A 20,692-nucleotide genomic window follows, 5' to 3' on the forward strand; every position below is an offset into this window, starting at 1 on the left:
ATACTCGAGATGCTGTAAAAGGATTGGCTGAGCAGCTAGATGCCACCAGCCAAATGGGTTGGGAAAATCGACGTGTTCTTGATATGATGTTAGCAGAAAAAGGAGGGGTTTGTGTCATGCTAGGTGGACGGTGTTGCACCTTCATCCCTAACAACACTGCCCCAGATGGCACGGTAACAAGGGCTTTGCAGGGTCTCACTGCCTTGTCTGAAGAATTAGCTGAGAATTCAGGGATTAACAACCCCGTGACTGACTGGTTGGAGAGATGGTTTGGAAAATGGAAACACCTAGCAGCCTCAATCCTTATTTCGCTTGTAGTGATGATAGGAGTTTTAGTGTTATTTGGTTGTTGCATTATCCCCTGCGCTAGAGGCTTATCCCAGCGGTTAATTGAAACCGCTCTGTCAAAACAGATGCTCTTGCTTTACTGTGCTGATAAAGAAACTCCGTTTTAAATGCTTTAAGACGTGAATAAAGACTTAAAGGAGGGAATTGTTAGAAAAAAGGAGACTCCATAACCGTTGGCGTCTCAAGTTACGTAAGAGCCCGAGTGGCGGGAAAATATAGGCGGAGCAAAAAGGGAATCATACTGACGCGCTCATGACTAACGGCTTGGTAAGCTGATAGTGACTGTTTATTGAATATTAACTTAGTGAGCCAATGTACTAAATGTTTCATTGGTTACTGGTAAGAACAATAGAAGCGATATGATATAAAGGGCTTTTGCACACATGTCTCGGGGTCCAGACTGCTCTGCACCCGTTTTGCAAAACGTTCAATAAAATAGTGTTGGATCCACTGCTGCCTGCCTGGCATTCTTTTCTTCTAAACCGAAAGCAAGGACTTTTTATCTAACAATGCTACCCACAATTCTACCTACTACCCCTTCAACTTCTGGCGGATTGTCACTGTGTTGATAACCCATCCAACCCCTGACCCTTACTATGTTTTTGCCACCTCCATGCTGCTGCCATTTTAAATATATACAACAGGGGCTTTTCTGTGGTGGTGCCATAATTGTGGAACTCCTAAGAGAGGCTGGCCAAGTCTAGTACCCCACAGATTTTAGTTGGGTTGCTAATGCATTTTTCTTCCACCAAGACTTTGAGCTGAACTGTTGTTCTTTTAAATCATGCTGCTGTTTTATTCATACAAGCTTTGTTCTCACACAGTTTATGATGGGGGTCCCTAATCTTTTTGAGTCACTGGGCCCAAATTTTGGGAGAGTGTCATAGACACTCTCCTAAAATGGCTGTCGTGGGGGAGGGGGGTTGCCCATTCATAAAATGGCAACAATGGTGGGCCTGGCCGGTCACACAGTACTCATTTCCCGGAAGGCAAACTGTTGAAACTAAAAGAAAAGTAACTTGCCCAAGAAATTAAGGACAAGGAAGATGTGGGATCTGAGCTCCAAACCACAAAACCACTCTTTTGAACCCAAATAAAGATGGTGCTGAAGGGCAGCACTTCACTTTACAGCATGCCAGCCTCCCAGTTTAAAAAAATAATAATTTATAAAAATCTTAAATTATTATGTATCTATTATGAATGTTAGTAAAATTAGGAAGACTTAGAATACTTGATGACTGATAGTTTCTTAGAATTTCTTGAGCATCTATAAGTTTTATTTTGCATTTGTGGTTTCTTTTTTGTAAGGTATGTGAACTTTTTTTATATTTGTATCTTTATAATTTAAAAAAAAAATTGAAAAGCAAAAATAAAATAAGAATCAGGAGAATCAGGGAGCCTAGCAGGCACAAAAGAGGCATCTTTGGGCACCACACTGGAGATCCCAGGTTTATGATATTATAGCAAGGTTTGTGTATTTGAACTTCTAATTCCTATTTTATTGTAATCTGCCCAGAGTTGGAAAAAAATCCCAACTTCAAGTATAGCCTGATGGGATCTGAGCTAGCGGATCATGGGGTTGTGGTGGACAGCTCAATGAAGATTTCAACCCATTGTGTGAGGCTGCTGTAAAAAAGGCAAACTCCATGTTAGGCATAATTAGAAAAGGAATTGAGAATAAAACTGCCAATATCATATTGCCCTTATACAAATCTATAGTGCGACCACATTTGGAATACTGTGTAGCATTCTGGTCACCACACCTAAAAAAAAAGAGCTGGAAAAAGTGCAGAAAGGGGCAACGAAATGATCAAGGGGGTGGAACATCTCCCTTAAGAGGGAAGGTTACAATAGCTAGGATTATTTAGCTTGGAAAAAAGGAGGGTAAAGGGAGACATGATAGAGGTGTACAAAATTATGCATGGTGTAGAGAATGTGGATAGGGAGATATTTTTCTCCCTCTCTCAAAATACTGGAACCTGGGGTCATCCTATGAAGCTGATTGGTGGGAGATTCAGGACAGATAAAAGGAAGGACTCTTCACACAGCGCATAGTTAAACTCTGGAATTCGCTACCACAGGAAGTAGTGATGGCCACCAGTTTGGATGGCTTTAAAAAGGGGTTGGACAAATACCTGGAGGAAAAGGCTATCAGTGGCTACTAGTCCTGATGGCTATGCGCTACCTCCAGTACCAGAGACAGTGAGCCTATGTACACCAATTACTGGGGAACATGGGCGGAAGGGCCTTGATATTACTAGGAGTACTACAGGGCACACGAAATCTCCATGCACTTTCTGCATGAGGACATGTTGCACATGCATGCACATTGCATGAAAAAGCATGCTTCTCTCTGCCTAACATAATTCTGAGTTCTTTTTCTTGGTCACTTGAGAGTGCGACAGAATGTAGGGAGATGTGTATACATACACATATAAGCCATTCCTCATCATCAGCAGATCCCCTCTGACTGAAGTCTATTTCGGCCTTATCCAAACCTGGTACACTGCCCTGCTCTAAAAGATGCCTTCCTTTATTACTAAGTATTTATAGTTCTCCTCCCACCCAACCTGACTTCCCAGTAAATGGATCCACCTTTGCCTACGCTTTTTCAAAGCCTGCCAACAGCAAGGAAGTGTTAAGAACTGCTCATATTTGGCTTTCATAATTTACATTCCAGTGCCTCTTTTGCCAAGAACATTTACAAATTTATACACAAAATATTTACAAAGGATGCTATGACTAATTAGCAGCAGTTTCCACAATGTATGAGTTCTCACCTGACACCTATAAGACATTTATGGCCAATTCCTTGTTAGAGGGCGCTCTTCATGAGATTCGTCACAGTGATAAAGGAAAAAAGCAGTGTGGCAAAATAATGACAAAAGGGAAGTTTGCTGCCACAAATTTATTTTAGGCACACCTAGTGATAGCCAGTGAGGTGGGGCAGAGGGATGTAACAGGCCACTGTTAGCCAATCAGCCATTTTCTATTTAACACTACCGCAAATGTCAATTCTGTTGCACCATCATAAGCAACCTCTAGCACAGCACCAATAGGGTTAGGTGGCAGGATGGGTTTGCCAGGGAAATGCATTGCACAAGCAAACACTACTGGAATTGCAGCAGACTTCGCTTACACTAGCGCAATGTAATTGACATTGGTGCTAGTGTCGAATTGGATACTGCCCAGGCATCTGGACAGGATTAACCTGGCTACCTGCACTCTCTGTTTTGCAACAACTGCCTATAAAGCCATGGGACCTTCCCCACTTCAGTTGCTACTCTGGGGTAGCAGCAGATTGCTACCCTCAACTGCACTTCACTGGCCACCACTGAGCAAAGCATTCTCAAAGGGTGAGGCCAGATTTCCAGAAGAATAGTTCCAGTGTGTTTATATTCACAGGGACTGACTTGAGTGAAGCAGACGGCCCACACAAACAACTTATTGTACCATGGGTCACAGCCACCAGCCACCAAGACAGCCTTTCCAGTTAGTTAGGGTGCAATCCTATGCCTGTTTAGACAGAAGGAAGTCCTGCAACTCCCAGCATTCTCCAGCCAGCATAGGAAATCGTCATTCTTGAACTTTTCACAACTTTCCATTTCTGTCATGCTTTTAAATTACAATTTGACTGCAGTGATGGAATTGTTTCTGGTACAAACATAACAAATGTATGTACTGTCAAAGAATTAATTTTTTTAAAAAAAGATGTATCTATCTTATCACGGCTCCTCTTAAGATAACAGTCTGAGCATACAAATTGACACAATCATTTGAAAAATGACTACAGCACATTGTTCTGAGGATCACTTAAAAGAGAACATAATTTTGTAGACAAAGACTTTAAAAATCATCTATCACAAATGCTACAGCATCAAGAGTTTATAGCTGTACACATCAATAGCCACATCCTTTTATCATTTCAGAGTTTTCAAATTAATTCAACCCAGTTATGACAGCTGAGGAGAGAAATAGCTTGTCATCACAGCTAAGGTCTTTGTATTCACTTTAAAGCTGCCTTCTTCAGCCTGATAAGCTCCAGATGTGTTGGACTGCAACTCCCATCATTCTCAGCCATGGGAGTTGCAGTCCAACACATCTGGAGAGCACCAGGTTTGGGAAGGCAGCTTTAAAGCAACAGACTCCCCCATAAATTAGTGGGAAAAGATCACCAACCACTTCTGTTATTTATCATTTAATTTGCACTTTGGCACATTAAAAACCAAGGAAGGGATGTTATAAAAACTGACAAAACTTTGTCCCAAGGCTTTCCATTTCATGGGACCAGGCAGCAGTTCCAAAAATTAAGTAGGCAAATGGACACAAGACTAGAGAACAAAAGGACAACATTGCCCTGAAGACTCTTAGAATCCCCACAGTTCATACCCCTCCTTTACATCACCAAATTGGTACCCTGAGCAACAAAAGATGGAGGGTTTTTCCCCCTGCCCAGATACACTCCAGAGAACATCCTGATGGAGCATCTTCCAATCCTCAGCCTCTAAGCATGCATGCCAACCAAAAAGAAAAGAAGAGAAAGAAGGAGTATTCCTTATTATAAAGGTTCCAAAATTAGCATTTCAATGCAGTAACATATTGAACTAGTCTAAAGACACACAGTGTAGCAAACATGCCAAACCTAAGCAGGTCTGGGTCTGGTTGGTGGCTCAATGAGACACCACTCGAGAAACCTATGCATAACTCCTTGACTTCCATCAGGGAAGAAAGATGTAAATCTATGTAAGTAAATGAAAACAGGGATGTTCTTAATGTAAATCTCCTGTTCTGGGAAGAACAACTGCACTTGGGGGGGGAGTATGAAGCTCCCAATACAAGGACACTCCCTCAAATTGGGCCAGCCCTACCATGAGGAAGAGTGAGGAGCTTCCAACAGGTTGCAGTTGCTTAGGGCCGCAGAGTGGGGAGAGCTGTGTGGGCCTTGTTCCCTCCTGCCCCTCAACTAGGGATGTTAGAGAATTCCGCCATGGACCACAATGAGGCTGGATTCCTTAGAATCCGTACCCCCGGAGTCCATGGCAGAATGGAGCACTCCCCCCCGCCACTCTGCAAAACTTTCCCGGGATGGACCCTACCTGGTGTCGGCCAGTCCGGTCCATCCGCTGCCCTGGTCTGCAGCCGCGAATGGCTGCCCTGGTCCGCAGCCGCCATTTGCCTCCCTCCTTTAGCCGTGATAGGTTACGTAAGTATTTACATAGCCTATCACAAAAAGATTCAGGGACGCAAATGGCGTAGCGGGTGCCATTTGCGTCCCTGCTCTTTGCCATGATAGGCTACATAAATATATACATAGCCTATCACGGCTAACGCAGGGATGCAAATAGCGCCCGCTATGCCAGACGCCATTTGCAGACACAGCCCGGCAGCGGACGGAAGTAATCCACCCATCCCTACCCTCAACTCCAAAGCTAACATGGTGCTCTCAGTTAGGGATGTACGAAAGTGACTTATCTTTCGCGGATTATGTTGATGGTGGGGGGGAGGCGTTCCACCCCTCCCCCTGGAATCCTCAACGGGGGAGAGGCGATCCGTTCCTCCCCCCCCCCCCGGAATCCTCGATGGCTGGCTGTGCTCCGCAACAGCTCCGTGGAGCAGCCAGCCAGGCCCAACCCAGCCCAGAGCCATCCGCAGCCGGATTTCTGTGGAGGGCTCTGGGGGGGGGGAAACAACAACCGCATACGCAAATGGTGGCGGCTATGGCCGCCGCCATTTGCGTTCCTTATTTTTGGCCATCTGAATCTACGTAAATATTTATGTAGACTATGACGGCAAAAATAAAGGGGAACGCCGGCGCTGTTTGCGTCCCTTTTTGATTCACCATTTTAGCCTATGTAAATCTTTACATAGGCTAAAACGGCGAATCAAAAAGGGACGCAAATTTGCGTTCCCCTTTATTTTCGCCGTCATAGTCTACGTAAATATTTACGTAGATTCAGATTGCCAAAAATAAGGAATGCAAATGGCGGCGGCTGTAGCCGCCGCCATTTGCATACGCGTTTTGTTGTTGTTGTTTTTAACCCAGCCATGATAGGCTATGTAAATCTTTAGGTAGCCTATCACGTCGTTTTTTGTTGTTGTTTTTTAACCCAGCCATGATAGGCTACGTAATCTACAAAATGTTTTTTTTGGTTTTTTACAAGACAAATGGCGGCGGCAGCCAGTCGGAAGACCAGCCGCCGCAGCCGCCGCCGCAGCCGCCGCCACCGCCCAGAAGATCCGCCTTAGGTAAGTCTCGTCCCAGGGGGATCCGCGGGGGGGCAGGGGGGCGGGGGGGCAGGCCATTCCGCCACAGATTTCGGAGGGCCGAATGCACTGGTGCTCTCAGGTGCAGAAGAGAATAGTGTCCCATTGCCACTGATGAAGTAAGATTCAACTGCCATTCCAGTTGGGTTTTGTACATGGAATGGGGGGAAGGTGCCATCTTGTCCTTCACTTCAGGCAGTAAAATGTCTTGAACTAGCCCTGCCCTGAAACTACCCCCACCTCAACTGTGTGGAGCCCAAACTAAGGACAGGAGGGGGCAGAAATGAAATATGATAATAAAAATAGCTCTTTCCCCCACAAAAGAGAAAAAAGCTTCAAGCATTATGTGTAAGGCGCTAGAGAATCCACACAATTTCTGCTTCTAAGCAAAAGGCAGGGCCAGCCTGGGAGGTTGGGAACTCCTCCCCAGCAGATAAATCAACATTGCAAGCAGTCCTTGCCCCCTGTCAATGGGTGGGGCCAAACCCACCCTCCTCCATTTACACAGATGGGCTGCTTCTGGCTACTCAGTGCTGGGAAAACAACAGAGGATGGACAGTAACTTTCTTCAAGTCACACTCCAGGCTCTCTTTAAATTAACATGAAGCAAGTTGACCTTCTTTGTAGGCATTTCTTTCACCAACTAAAGATACTTCCTCATAGAGTGGTGATGACTTGAAGATGCCGGCTTAAATGAGCACTGATGCCTTTTGATGGAAAGTGACTACTAGCTATTGGACACATAGCCCACCAGCTTGGACAGGAGCAGGAGAGAAACAGGTGTTTGGGGGGGGGGGTTGGAACGTAGCTCATGAGGGAGACAGAAGCCTGAGGTCTGCAGCTGACTGGCAAGAATGAACTGGGGGGAGAGGGACTCCATGGGCGTGAGCGAGGGGTCATCGGTATGTAGATGACACCCAGCTCTATTTCTCTACAACATCTGAATCAGGTGTGATCATGTGGGCTCTGGACCAGTGTCTGGATGCAGTGGTGGGCTGGATGAGGGCCAATAAACTGAGGTTGAATCCTGGCAAGACAGAAACACTGTGGGTGGGTCACAGGTCTGGGAAATAGGTTAATTGCCAGTTCTGAATGGGGCTACATTCCTCCTGAAGGAACAGATGCATAGTTTTGACTACCCCTGGATTAATTTTTGTCACTTGAGGCTCAGATAGCATCAGTGCAAGAAGTGCCTTTTACCAGCTTTGGCTGGTATGCCGGCTACGGCCTTCCCGGACTGTGATGGCTTAGCCACGGTGGTGCAGGCACTGATGGACTCAAGATCAGGTTATTGTAATGCGCTCTGTGTGGGGCTACCCTTGGACTTGGTCCGGAAGCTGCAGGTGGTGTGGAATTCAATGGCGAGGCTGCTAACAGGGGCCTCTTTCCAAAGGCAAGTTACACCTTTGCTAGAAGAATGGCACTGGCTGCCAATAAGCTACCAGGCCAAGCTTAAGGTGTGATTGTTAATATATAATGCCCTAAACAACTTAGGACCAGGCTGCCTGAGGGAGCACCTCACAACTTCTGTCCTTGCACTATCTTTGCAATCATCGCAAGGAAAACTCCTGAAAGTGCCACATGCCGCTGAGGTTCACCTCAGGAGCAGTTGTGGCAGAGCATTTAGGGTCAGAGCACCCACCCTCTGGAACACTTTACCAACTGCCATTAGACAGGCCCCCACAGTTCTGATGTTTAGACGTCTTCTCAAGACCCATCTCTTCGCGGGCTTTCCCTGCAGTGTGACCCAGCCAGCTATGGTCTGTAGCCCACAGCAGAGTGTGCAGTTTTACTGCTGATTAATTTTGTTCCGTGTTGTTTCATTGTTATGTTTATTGTTCGTTGTGATGCCATTGTATTCTATGTTAACTGTTTCCATACCCCTGTGGAAAGTGGTATATAAATTTGAATAATACATAAATAAATAAGATGATCTCTGCTTTTGGGGGCAGTTGATGCAGCTTTAAGGACATGTTTGCTCCCTCATGCTCAGCTTGTATATTTATTAGTAAACAGATATTACAAAAGCACCGTAAGATTTTTCCCTCAAAAGGAAACTGACCTTGTAAAAGAACTTCCCACAATTCAGGGAAGCGGGGAGTGCAAGTTAGGGATGGACTAATCTTTCAGTTTCTTTCAGTTTCTCATTCGTCCAATCTTAAATTCAGTTAATCCTGAACTTTGAGAATCCTTTTTTTTTAAGTGCGCATGAAAATTCGTGTGCATTTTTGTACACAGATCTCCAAATTCATGCATTTTTGTATGCCTAAGACACACATTTTTTTCAAGTAAATTTCCGAATCTAATGCATTTTGAATGTTATTTCCACTAAGGCACACATTTTTGTATGCATGTTTTGATAGAGAACTCCACTGCAAAATTTGGAACAGTTAGCATTTTGAAAGATAACTTGAGTTTGTGTCTTGGTTTGAAAATGCAAAATTAGGTAAGTTCACATTAAAATGTGAACTGAACTAATTTCTGTCTCATCTCTACTACAAACTTATAGATACAAATTAATTGTATTTTCTTTTTAAATGATTTGCGAACAGGAGTAATAAACGAAGCATTGTTCCTAATGGAGTACATACATGCAAACGTATTAGTGTCATTCATTCGTCACTCATTCATTTACTTACCTTTTGTATTACCAAGTGAATTTTCTTAGTACTGGGCGTATACAATATCTTCCCATGTAACAATGGCTTGAGGAAGGTCCAAATCAGAGCCCCATTAGGTGACAATAAAATTTCTTGATAAAGCTGCAAGCAAAATGGAGCTGTAGTAATAAAGAAGACCCACAATAAAAAAAAGCTTAATGGAAGTGACTACTTAGCAATCATACATCTTTGCTTGTTAAAGTAAGCGTCCAAATTGATAAGACAGTGACTGCTAGTTAGGCCTCTAATAGCCAGGGGAAATTCCAGAAAGTGGGAAAATTAACCAAAGGGGGATAATTTGCCTTCATTGCATAACGTATTCTAATTATGATAGCTGTCATCCACTGTCCCCCATCTATAAAATGAGAACAATCCACATTACTAGGTTGTTGGGAAAACAAATGAGATAATTATTAGCACTCTGCACATCAGAAGTTCTGTATATACATGAGCCAGAATCATCAGTGGCTGACATTATGAAAAACAGAAGTAGTCTTGATTGATCGTGATTTCAGTCAGTAGGGATTTCTCCCTAATTCACCATAAAAAACAATCAACAGAAGAGTGGAGCAGACCAAAGCATCAGTATGCAAAAAAGATATAATAACATTCTAGATCTGCCATCTTGCAAGCCATTTTCTGAATTAGCAGCATTTAACAGATTTTAGAAAGAAGCAACATTCTAACTATTATAAGCCCCAAGACTGTGGAAAATTACTGTAAAAGCAAGAGTAATATGCTGTTTATTTGCATAAAATGAATGTGAATTGCTTTCCTTTCTTGTATTTATCTGCTAAGTTCTGTGTAATTATTTCTGCTTTATCATTTACCACAATAAATATCTTCAGTATCAGCTGACATTCTCATGTATACCTTGTTGCAAGTATCCAGTTTGGATTTCCAAGATGATCTCTCCCAAAGCTCAAGCTGCTGTGGGAAAGTTTCTTTGAAGGGCTGGGTATAAATAACTGAAATAAATATGTGCTGTCTCCATGCCTATGTGCCCTGCGTATAGACACTTTTCAACCAGGTTAACTCAAGCCTGTCTTTAAATCCAACAAACAATTATTTATTGAACAGTCTCTTTTAGTGGGACAACAAGGAAATAATAACTCACAGTCCACAGGAAATAAGGAGGTTGGGTCCAGTGGGAAATGAGGGTTGGGTCCAGTGGGAAATTATTGGTGGATCCTGGATAAAAAGGGGTGAGGCCTGGTGAAAATAGACCCTTCTCTCCTAGGTCTTCTGAGCCTCGTGCTTCTTTGCTGGCTAGGCCAAAAGTAAAGACTCCTGCCCAAAGGAAAGTCTCTGCTACTTCATCTCAAACTGCTAGGATCCAGCCAGAGCAGGCCTGGCTAGCAGATCCTTGATCTCTTCACCCACAGTATAAACATATACATTTCTTACACTTTAATACAATACAGAGCTGGGGGCAGCACAAAATAAACTAAGGCATGAGCACTGTAATTGCCTGTGATGACGCTTCTTGCTTTCTGGACAAAAACTGTCCATAGTGGTCCATTGAGGTGCACCTAATATTACTTGGTTTACTTGGTCTCAAAACCTGGCTCTATTTCATTTTCTAGGTGAAAGTGCTAACGTAATGGACTGTGCTCAAGGTGCAGATGCACAGTCTGGGGATGTTTATCAACTCACCTCTGTCATTTACAGCCCAAATAGCCTCAGTGGTACAGAGCATGTTACCATGCTTACTCAGGACACCTGTCTATATATGTGGGCAAAATAGTTCCTTGTGTGCAGGGAATAAGCCCTTCCAAAACCATGAATGACTAGGTAGAATTTAGGTCAAATGTCCGGGGGGGGGGGGCACAAAGGCAAAGAAGGTGGGACCAAAAATATAAAAAATACCAGCATATTGTAGCTTAAAGCTCTTACTGCCACTATATAAGCCTTAGGAGAGGCGCATTTCAGACTTTTAGAAGGGGGGCGGTGGGGACACTGCACAAGAACCAAGAAACCAGCAAAGGATACAAAAGCCTAAATCCATCATCTGACCAGCAAGAAGTATCGTTTTGTGGGGAAAGAGGAAGAGAGCTACTAATGCATCCTCTTGCTTTGTAGTGGAGATTGATGCCACTTTAAAGACTAATATATCTGGGTGTTCAACTGGTATATTTCTAAACAAACAGATATTTTAAAAATGCCACGGGTCTGTCTCCAATTCTCTCTCCTCCCAAAGAACGTGAGCCTGTGCAGCTGATGCCAGAACGTCCAGTTGCTCCAGCAATCAGGGATACAAGAGACAATATCCAGCCTCCCACCTAGAAAGAGAACGTTGACTGTTCACAATAAACTTGCATTAATGCTAACAGTCCTTTTATACATCATTTCTCCTGTTCTTACTTGACTCTACAGGAATGCTGAATTTCGCCATGTCCTCCTCCAAAACCTCCGTGATTCTAGGCATGTCAATGAACATATTCGTGTTGCTGAAGAATGAAGATTCTCCTTTACACACAGCCTTAATGACTGACTGCAGGGAACTGACAGCGAGACTTCTAGGTTGCCCACTTTGGAAGATCTGGAAGAGTCATAAAATGGGAAACCAGTACAAACCCCTGCTATTTCCCTTGAATTGTCACCCAGTTGAAAGTTGTCACGGCTACAGCGACAGCTCAAATGTCTTCTTTGTTCCTCTATCCAAAGAGGTCAATAACATGACGATGTTGAGACTTGCCTACAAAACCCAAAACATGGTGCTCTTTTCAGTTCTCATGACAATTATTGTGGAGAGGACCTCAGTGGCTTCATGCAGTGCATGAATGACAGTTTGTATAATACATGACTTTAACCTTTCTGAAAAGTTATGTTTTAATGGTTGGGCACCAAAAAGAATTACAATATCTGGACAATCAGATTGTAAAGATAGTGTTGTCGTTTTTTATACAAGCTGAGGGCACTGGACAAAAGATATGAAGTGGGATCGGAAGCTTGTTCCTGAACTACAAAGAACCAAACCAAAGCCCCAATCCACTGGGAATGTCTCTGGGCAATACATATTTGTTTTAGGGCTGTCAACAGATTTTGTGGGTGATTCATCATCTTCCTTTGAAAAGATTAATTGATTAATCAATCACACTGAAATACATTTGCATATTATCTAAACACCCAAATGGAAGACAGCACAATAAATTTGGAAAAGTTACCACTTACTGTAAGAAAGAGCAGCTACATAGGACCCAAAAAGCTGCAAAAAACCAAAAGGTAGGGGTCTTAACACACAGCCCCACCAATTAAAATGTGCCCCCAAAGATATTTAGCTTGTGTGTGTGTGTGTGTGTGTGTGTGTGTAAAGGCTTCCCCTACTCCAAAAAACCCCTAGCAATTATCATTTGGTGAGGGTGCTGAGGACTCACTGCCCTGTCACAGAACTATAGTCCTCAGAATTCCTAGCAAGAGGAGATGACTATTAAACCAGTTTGTGTCTGTATCTAATTTTCTTTATTACTTACAGTGAGAAGGGGAAAAAAATCCAGGAAGTATTCTCCCCAATTGCTCAAAATAAGAAAGAAGCCTGCTCCCACTTTCCAGTCCCCTGTTCAGTTAGTACAGGGGAGGGCACCCTGAAGCCCTAGGGCCACATACAACCCTCCACCTAATGTCAAAAACTTTCTGCATACAGCCAGTTCAGACCTCTGGCAAGAGCGCTCTGTCCCTTCCCCGGCAGCCCACTTGCATGGGAAGGGAGAGGGACAGAGAGAAAGGGGGTGGCAGAAAGAGAGAGAAAAGGGGGTGGCTGAAAGAAAAAGGGGCAACCTACCCACTTTTATCCCTGGCCCTGCCCACTGCTGGCTTCGACCCTGCTCACTGCCGAAAAGCAGCCCCTTACAGATAACACACAAAGGCATGCAGCTGACAGAAAAAAGGTTTTCCACCCCTGAATTAGCACACAGGCACTGGGGCGATCAAGAAGGATTTGGACACTCACTTAAAAAAAAAAAAAAAGAATTGTCATTTAATTTATTCAGTCATTTTGATAATTTCGTTGTAAATGAAAGACTACATTTATTTGGGCTTTGTTATTGTTGATCTACTTACTCCTTACTGTAAGTACACTTTGGTCCATCCACCACCACATTTCAGGCTATGGGATTATGCCCAGGAGAACTTGCTGGATGATTGCACTGCAACCTTATAATAGCATATTGATCAAGTATTTTCTGTGAGTTAGGAGGAGTGGGGAAAGACTGCAGGTACGCTTGCTCCAAAGCAGACTCAGAAATCACCCGTCAGAGAGCTAAACCCCACTCTCTTGTTTGGATAAAGCAAAGCTGAATTCCAAGCAGCGATGTCAAGAATTCAAGACATGCTTCAGCTCCCTCGAATCCATTTTAATCCAAAACTCAAACTCAGCCAAATGTCAGGGCAGTACTAAGAAAGTGACATAGAGTCCTCACAGAGGTAGCTAAAGCAGAGAAAGCCAATTGTCTGAATTATCAGACTTGTCCCAGCGGATGCGGAGTTGCCCATCAATTTAATTTCTTACATCAGGGTGGGGGCCATCTACTAAATTGGAATTTTGCTCCCAGCTATCACTACATTAAATCCCAGCAGCAAGGACACAGAGGGGAAACAGAAAGCGTTTCAGAATAAGAACATGTATATACATGCCCAACAGTTTATGCCATTTAGGAATATGAATTTACTAGTTGCATGTAGGCAGGCAAATATAGGTCATCATGCAAGTGAACAAACTATCAGAAGGGCAAAAGGTCTTTCCGTTTGGCAAAATATCAAAAACATAGCTTGGGGCCAGTTCAGATGTGCTTACGGGTTACACATGAGGGAAAAGCAGGTTCATACCTACTCCACCGTGTTGCCCAGATATTCCAACATTCTGCTGTTTGTAAAGTGGAAAGGAAGGCTTGGTTCCGGCTTGGGAAAGCACAGGAGAAGTCTGCCATCCTGAAAGCCAGGCCTGACACTCAGAGCAGAATGGTGTATGTAACACAAAGTCATCACACACACACACACACACACACCTCTGGCAAGACCATTGTTTTCTAGGCTTAGGGAGCAATCCTATACCGCTACACACTATCTAGATGGCCTCGGGATTTTTTGGTTTCTGGGAACCGAGGTCGGAGCCAGGGCTCTGACCTCGGTTCCCCAAAACCACACTCCCCGCCCCCTTGTAGCCAGTACGCTTCTCTCCACACCAGGTACGTCTCCGCACTTGGAAACAGAGTGCAGAGATGGTGAAAAGGGGGTGCTCCTGGGGGTGGGGAGGGGACTACAGAAACCGCTTTATGCAGCTTCCTATGAACCACACAGCCTCCTTCCCTCCCCCTCCCTGAAGCTGTAGCTAGACAGCGGAAATCGACTGTCTAGCCAAAAACGCAGGGCAGCCAGAGCACAGAGGCAAGGATCGCCTCTTTGCTCCTGCTGCCCCTCACTGGAAGCTCGGTAGCCTCTGACTTAGGCTGCCAACTATTGCAGTAGGATTGCGCCTTTAATCCCTTGATTTTTTTTACCCTCCTTGGACCCTATTTTCAATTTACATTAACGTTCAAAATGTCTGTCCTGCAAAAGGCAACAGGAAAAACTGATCAGCAGCTTGTTAATTTTTACTTGCCTGTTTAAACTGGGAAGAAGGAAAGATCAGCAGTCAGTTTATCCCCAAAACTAGCATACATCATCGTTTCGATGAGCCAACGGAGACAGAGCTTTTGCCCTGATTTGAGTGTTAAGAATTAAGTGCAAATTTGGGGGGCTATAAGCAGCACCCAGACAGCCCCATGGTTAGGAGTGTTTGACCCAAGGAAGCCTCACTCTCTCTCTCTCTCTCTCACAAGAGGAATCTTGTGAAGTTTCCTCTCCCACTCCCCTTTCCCCTCTTTCTCTGTCTTTATTGCGGCACAGGCACCCCACTGCCTCCAAGTTCTTCATACCCCAAACTGCAGAGATACGGATAGGTAAAACAGAAGCCTTCCTCTACTAGCCTCTCCCCTGCAAGCCCATTAGCTTGCCACATCTCCTTCCTTCATTACCTCCTTTTTCTGAAGAGCCCAGCCAGCTTTTCCCTGCTTCTGTTTTTTACTCTTCGCCAGGCTTCGGCATGTCTTCAGGGGATAAGCAACTTGCTAGCTGCCCCTCTTGGCTCCCAGGCTCAGCCACCAGCCTTCTTTCCCTGCCAGTCCCCCACATCCGTCTCCTTCTACTATCTCCCCACTGCCAGGGCTACTGCTTCTTCTCCCCACTAGCCAATTACACTAAACCAGTGCTTTTCATGTGCCTGCCTTTGAACATTAGAGCTGGTAGTCTGTAGGAAGGAAATGGAACCCTAGAAAATGCTTACTGCTTTAATCTGATCTTTGGACTGTATGTTTTAATTCCTCTCAGTACATTACCCCTTGGTTAAACAACTATGTCTTCAACCTCCAAATCCCATTAAGACTTGGCCTTGCAGGCCAAATTGGCAGGGCCGCACACTGCTTCAGTCCAAACCCCAAATCCCAAGGCAGATCAGGGCACTCCTGCCTGAAGCGGCACGGTTCCAGAGTGGGTCAGGATGAGGCTGAAGCTCTCTGAAGCAGGTTGGATCACTTTGAAATGCTTCAGGGCACTTTGGCCCAATCCAGACAGCCACCACGTGAGCCCCCTGCTCCTTACCTGGACCCCTGGGAAGCTAGCACAGCCGTCGCCATCTTGGAGGGACTTGCCATTTTAAAAGAACTCTTCAGCTTTTCTTCTTCTGGCAAGAGGAGTCACCATTAAAAAAAATGGTGACACCCTTGCAGAGGCCAAGAGCTGCGCATGCTCCCCACAGGTCTGGGTAAGGAGTGGGGGGTCTCATGCAGCTCAGTGGTGGCAGTGGTTGGGGGAAACCATGGCAGCAGTGGAGGGTACCACAGTGGTGGAGGGGGGCTTGCTCAGTGGCAGGGGGGCTTGCTCGGTGGTGGCAGTGGTGGGGGGACCTGCTTCAGGTCTCTAGATCTTGCTTCAGCTCCAGAGCCCAAAGTGGGTCACCCCAACTCCAGAGCAGGCTAAGGCAGGTCAGGGCCAATACTGGACCTCCAAATCAACCTCCAAAGTGGATTGGGGGGGGGGGGCTATGCACAACCCAACAAATTGGCCCACAGTAGAGATTCCCAATCCCTGCCAAAGCTGGATCAGGAGAAAGGAATTAAGTCTAAGCAGGATTATGACCAAACAAATCGAAGAACAGAGAAGCATAGAATGTTGCCTTATACCAGGTCAGACTGTTGTCCAGCTGGCATGGCATTGCATACTCTGGCCGTTTCTACACGAGGCATTTATCATGCACTTGTGATTGGTCACTCAGGGACGTTTGTGGTTCTGATTTGTTGTTGTTGTTGTTCAGTCGTTCAGTCGTGTCCAACTCTTCGTGACCCCATGGACCATAGCACGCCAGGCCTTCCTGTCCTGCGCTCTCTCCCGGAGCGTGCTCAAGTTCATATTCATTGCAGTGGTTCTGATACATGATGTCATCATCCTCCAGGGCACCTCCCACTCTTTGCAACCTTTACTGAGTTTTTTTTTTCATGACATCTAAAGTCCAGCATTTTCCTTCCTCCTGCCATGAACTGCAGTAAATCTATGGTGTACTGATGAAATGGTGATTTATCGCAGCAATATCACAGCACCATCTAGTGGTTTTATAATGAAACATATAGAACTTTCCCAGAAAGAGAGAGACAGAAAGGAGAAAAACACATGGAAAGGCACCAATTGTAATCCCTCAAGGAATCTGGAAGCAGAAGGCCCGGTAAAGTTGCGGGATTTTGGCTTCATGTAGAGACGCCCCCTGACTAGCAATGGCTCTTCAGGATCTCAAGTAGAGAAGGGTGTTTCCAATCACCTGGTATCTGAGTTTTATTTTATTTTTTTAGCTGGAAATCTCAGGGATTGATCCTGGGACCCATTGTATGAAAATAACACACTCTTCCACTGAGCTATGACTTCTCCCCATACCAGGCAAGCGGGGAGCAGGCAGGCAAAACCGAACAGGATTCATGGGAAAGACACAGCTCAGGTCTTGAGCTAACCAAGGGATAGGGCAAGGCAAGGCAGAGAAATCAGACAGGGATACAGTTGGAGAAGGAAGCACAACTAAGCTGCTGACCAGCCCTCCCAGCAGCTTTTTCCTGCTTCATTTATGGAGGCTGCTGGGAGGGTCCATGGTAGAGCACCTGCTTTGCACGCAGAAGGTCCCAGGTTCGATCCCCGGCATCTCCAGGTAGGGCTGGAAAAAACTCTGTCTGAAACCCTGGAGAGCCGCTGCCAGTCAATGTCAACAATAGAGGCCTGGATGGACCAATGTCCTGCCTCAGTATAAGGCAGCTTCCCTTGCTCCTGTGCCAAGTGAAGGCACAAGTAAACCTGACATTAAGAATGTGATTGGAATTGGTTTACCAGCTTGGTTTTTGTCTGCTAAACAGAAGCCGCAGAGAAGGAGCCCAATCTGGATCAGGTATGTGGCAGGGGCAAATGGCTAAATACCCTCTCCCTGCATGCCACAGTCCTCATCTAGATTCCACCCTACCCCCAACCCCAACATGGCTGCTATTTTCAAGTGAACAAAAACCAAGCACAGAGAGGCCAATCGCATCCTTACACTCATGTCTGGTTTGACACAGAGTCCACATTCCAGAGCAGGGTAGAGCTGCAAAAGAGCATTTGCCCACACAACTATGCCTCTGGGCTAGAGATGGGGGTGGGTGGGGGGAATCTATTCGCCTTTTAGTGCAGATGTACCTAGTTGCATACTTGCAAACACGTTTGTGAACTGAGACTCCGTTCTCAGTTCACAAACCCAAAACTCACATGTCTCTGAATTTTGCAATGGAGCTCTCCAATTAAAAAATGCACACAAAAATGTGCATATTGGGGGAACGTGCACATGAAAATGCGTATATAAGTGAAAATAACATTAAAATGCATTCTTTCTGGAAAATAGTTTTTCAAAATGTGTTGACCCAGCAAAATTGCATTAAAATGTATATATTAAGAGAAATGTGTAGAAAAATGCATACGAATTTTCATGCAAACTTTAAAAAAACAACTTCTCAAAGTTCAGGAGAAAACGAACATGAGATTGGGGAAATAAGAAACTAAAACAGACCAAAATTGACAGTTTCATCCAACCCTACTCTGAACAAGCCTTCCCCAATCCAGCACCTTCCATGCGTTTTGGACTACAATCTCCATCAGCCCCAACTGTTTCGCTTGTGCAGCAACACAAAGGACTGAGCCCTTACTCCATGTTTCTTTTTTACAAACTCACAATGAGAGTAAGGAGGAGGAAATGAGAAGTAGATTAATGCTAATAACTTGCTATGGGTACATAAAGGAACAAAATGGTCAGTAATGGAGATAGAAAGGCCTATGAGCAGATCACGTGGCTAATCTATTCGCAAAAGATAGGCACAGAACTGCTACATCAATGAATTGTTTTTCCCCCAGGGTTTTCATAGAGGAATGTAGACGACAGAAACAAGCACAAATTTTGAAGGGGAAAAGAAAAGGGGGTGGGGAAAACAAAATAGCAAAATACAAAATAAGTAGGACAAGAATATTTATGCTAAGCAATGTTACATGTACATCCTCTGGAACATCCAAAACTGGCCGTTGATGGAGCCAAGATGCTGAGCTAGATGAACAATAGTTTGGACTCTTTAAGGCCATTCTTATGAATTTAAATTTTGGAATTTCTGCCTTACTCGGAGCTAATGACAAAATTAAGCAAAGTTCTGTAATATCCAACTTTGATTAAGGTTTCTTTAAAAGCTGTTTCCTGCTTGTCAAAAAAAAAAATCTGAAGGCAACACTTACTTTAAGCCACTTCTCATATGACTTTCAAATAAGGTTGTCAGCTCTTATAATTGAGAGTTCTAGTCCCTGGGTGGTGCCTGGGGCAGAGCTCTTCCCCTGGCCTGCTAGTTTTTTTACATGCAGGACAGTTTTCATATGGGGGAACACTCAAATTAATTACATTCTTTGGGAGCCCTCCTAAATACATACATACATACATACATACAAGATCTGCCACCTACAGATCTGAAGAGGTTCAGTCCAATAAGAGCTGCACCACTTGAATCTGCTGATTATGTAGCTTGGCATTCAGGCATTTTTATGCATGAGAATGTTTTCCTTGCGCACACCAAGGAAATGAGATCAAGTATTAGAAATGGCACAATGTGAAACATCAGGTCTATTTTCCCAGGAGCAACAGGTGTTCCCAGCAAAGTATTCAATATTCTCCAGTAATCCAGAAGACACAATCTGATTTCTTATAAAATCATTATTGAACACAAGTCCCTAAATAGGTCCCCTGACAAAGTTATTCTTGAACATTAACTGGGAACTGAGATGTAAAACTGGGAACACACACACATACCGATTGCAAAGAAGAGATATCAAGTAGAGATGTACTCTTAAAGGTCTGAAGGAACGCTGGAAGATTTTCAAAGACATGTTGAGCTTTATTTAGGAGGGAGCTGATGCTGGATACAACATCCAACAGTGTGTTGAGTAAGTTGTCTACTTCCGATGGTATTTTGGTCTTAAAGAAAATAGGAAAGTATTAACAAATACATTCTTTATTATAGTAACTGGAGAGTTGCACTTTTTTCTGCATCTCCTATGCACTCTTTACAACCATACTAAACCAGACAAAATCCTCCATTTCTCACAAACCTAGTGGCGTCCTTTTGACAGTAACATGCTGAAAACAATACCTGGTCTCTCTAAAAGTTCTTGGGTTCTCCTTATAAAATGTAGAAGTAGTGTGGTGCAATGGATAAAGCACTGGACTTGATCTAAGTAAACCTGGGTTCAAATTGTCACCAGTGATGTAGTGGAGGCGGGGTTCACAGGGACAGAACACCAGGACTTGTTTTGTTAGTAGGGACACTGACGTAATCTGACACTTCCCAGAATTCCTGGTTCCCCCTGAGCTTAGCTGGAATCCTCACAGTAGCTGGGGAGAAATGAATTTCCCCAGCAATAATATATTGTTCCCTGTTGTAATGCAGAGTATTTTGGAGTGACTTGGTCTTGAATGGGCAATTAATCCCCAAAAGACCTGCTCCTGATGGAGACGAAAACTACCAGAACTATTCCTTTATATATTCCTCAAACATATTTTTAAAAACTTTATGAAGTATTTTGGAAGTTTATTTGGGGGTGTGGGCTGGGTTCTCCACCCCGTTTTTCATTGAAGAAGAGGCAGTTGTCAATTAAAGCGTGAGGGTTCAATTTTCCAGATCTTAATTTATATCATAAAGCTTAAAAGCTTTATCATAAAGTTGAACTATTTTGCACCCCTTTCTGGCTGGCTGGCGTTAGGACCTAGGTATATTAAAAAGAAAGGAATGGCTCCACCAACAAACTTAGCAGCGAGAGAGACTTGGAGTGCAAGGGCTTGCCAGCTGCAG

At 44.2% G+C, this 20,692-nt stretch overlaps 1 protein-coding gene across 1 annotated transcript in view; it reads right to left on the reverse strand.

The window, feature by feature from the left end:
• The window catches only part of LOC146344594 (ATP-binding cassette sub-family A member 13-like), a 262,433-nt gene extending 250,625 nt beyond the window's left edge, over positions 1 to 11,808 (reverse strand). The window contains exons 1-2 of the mRNA XM_084857720.1: positions 11,637 to 11,808; positions 9,252 to 9,391 (exon numbers count right to left, since the gene is read on the reverse strand). Coding sequence (XP_084713846.1) covers positions 9,252 to 9,391; positions 11,637 to 11,712 — 216 coding nt within the window. The 5' untranslated portion in view covers positions 11,713 to 11,808. The remainder of the gene's footprint in view (positions 1 to 9,251; positions 9,392 to 11,636) is intronic.
• Between the last annotated feature and the right edge of the window lie 8,884 nt (positions 11,809 to 20,692).

This window comes from Heloderma suspectum, chromosome 5 (assembly GCF_057233095.1).
Source record: "Heloderma suspectum isolate Gila_16-S chromosome 5, 16-S_ref, whole genome shotgun sequence".
NCBI lineage: Eukaryota > Metazoa > Chordata > Lepidosauria > Squamata > Helodermatidae > Heloderma > Heloderma suspectum.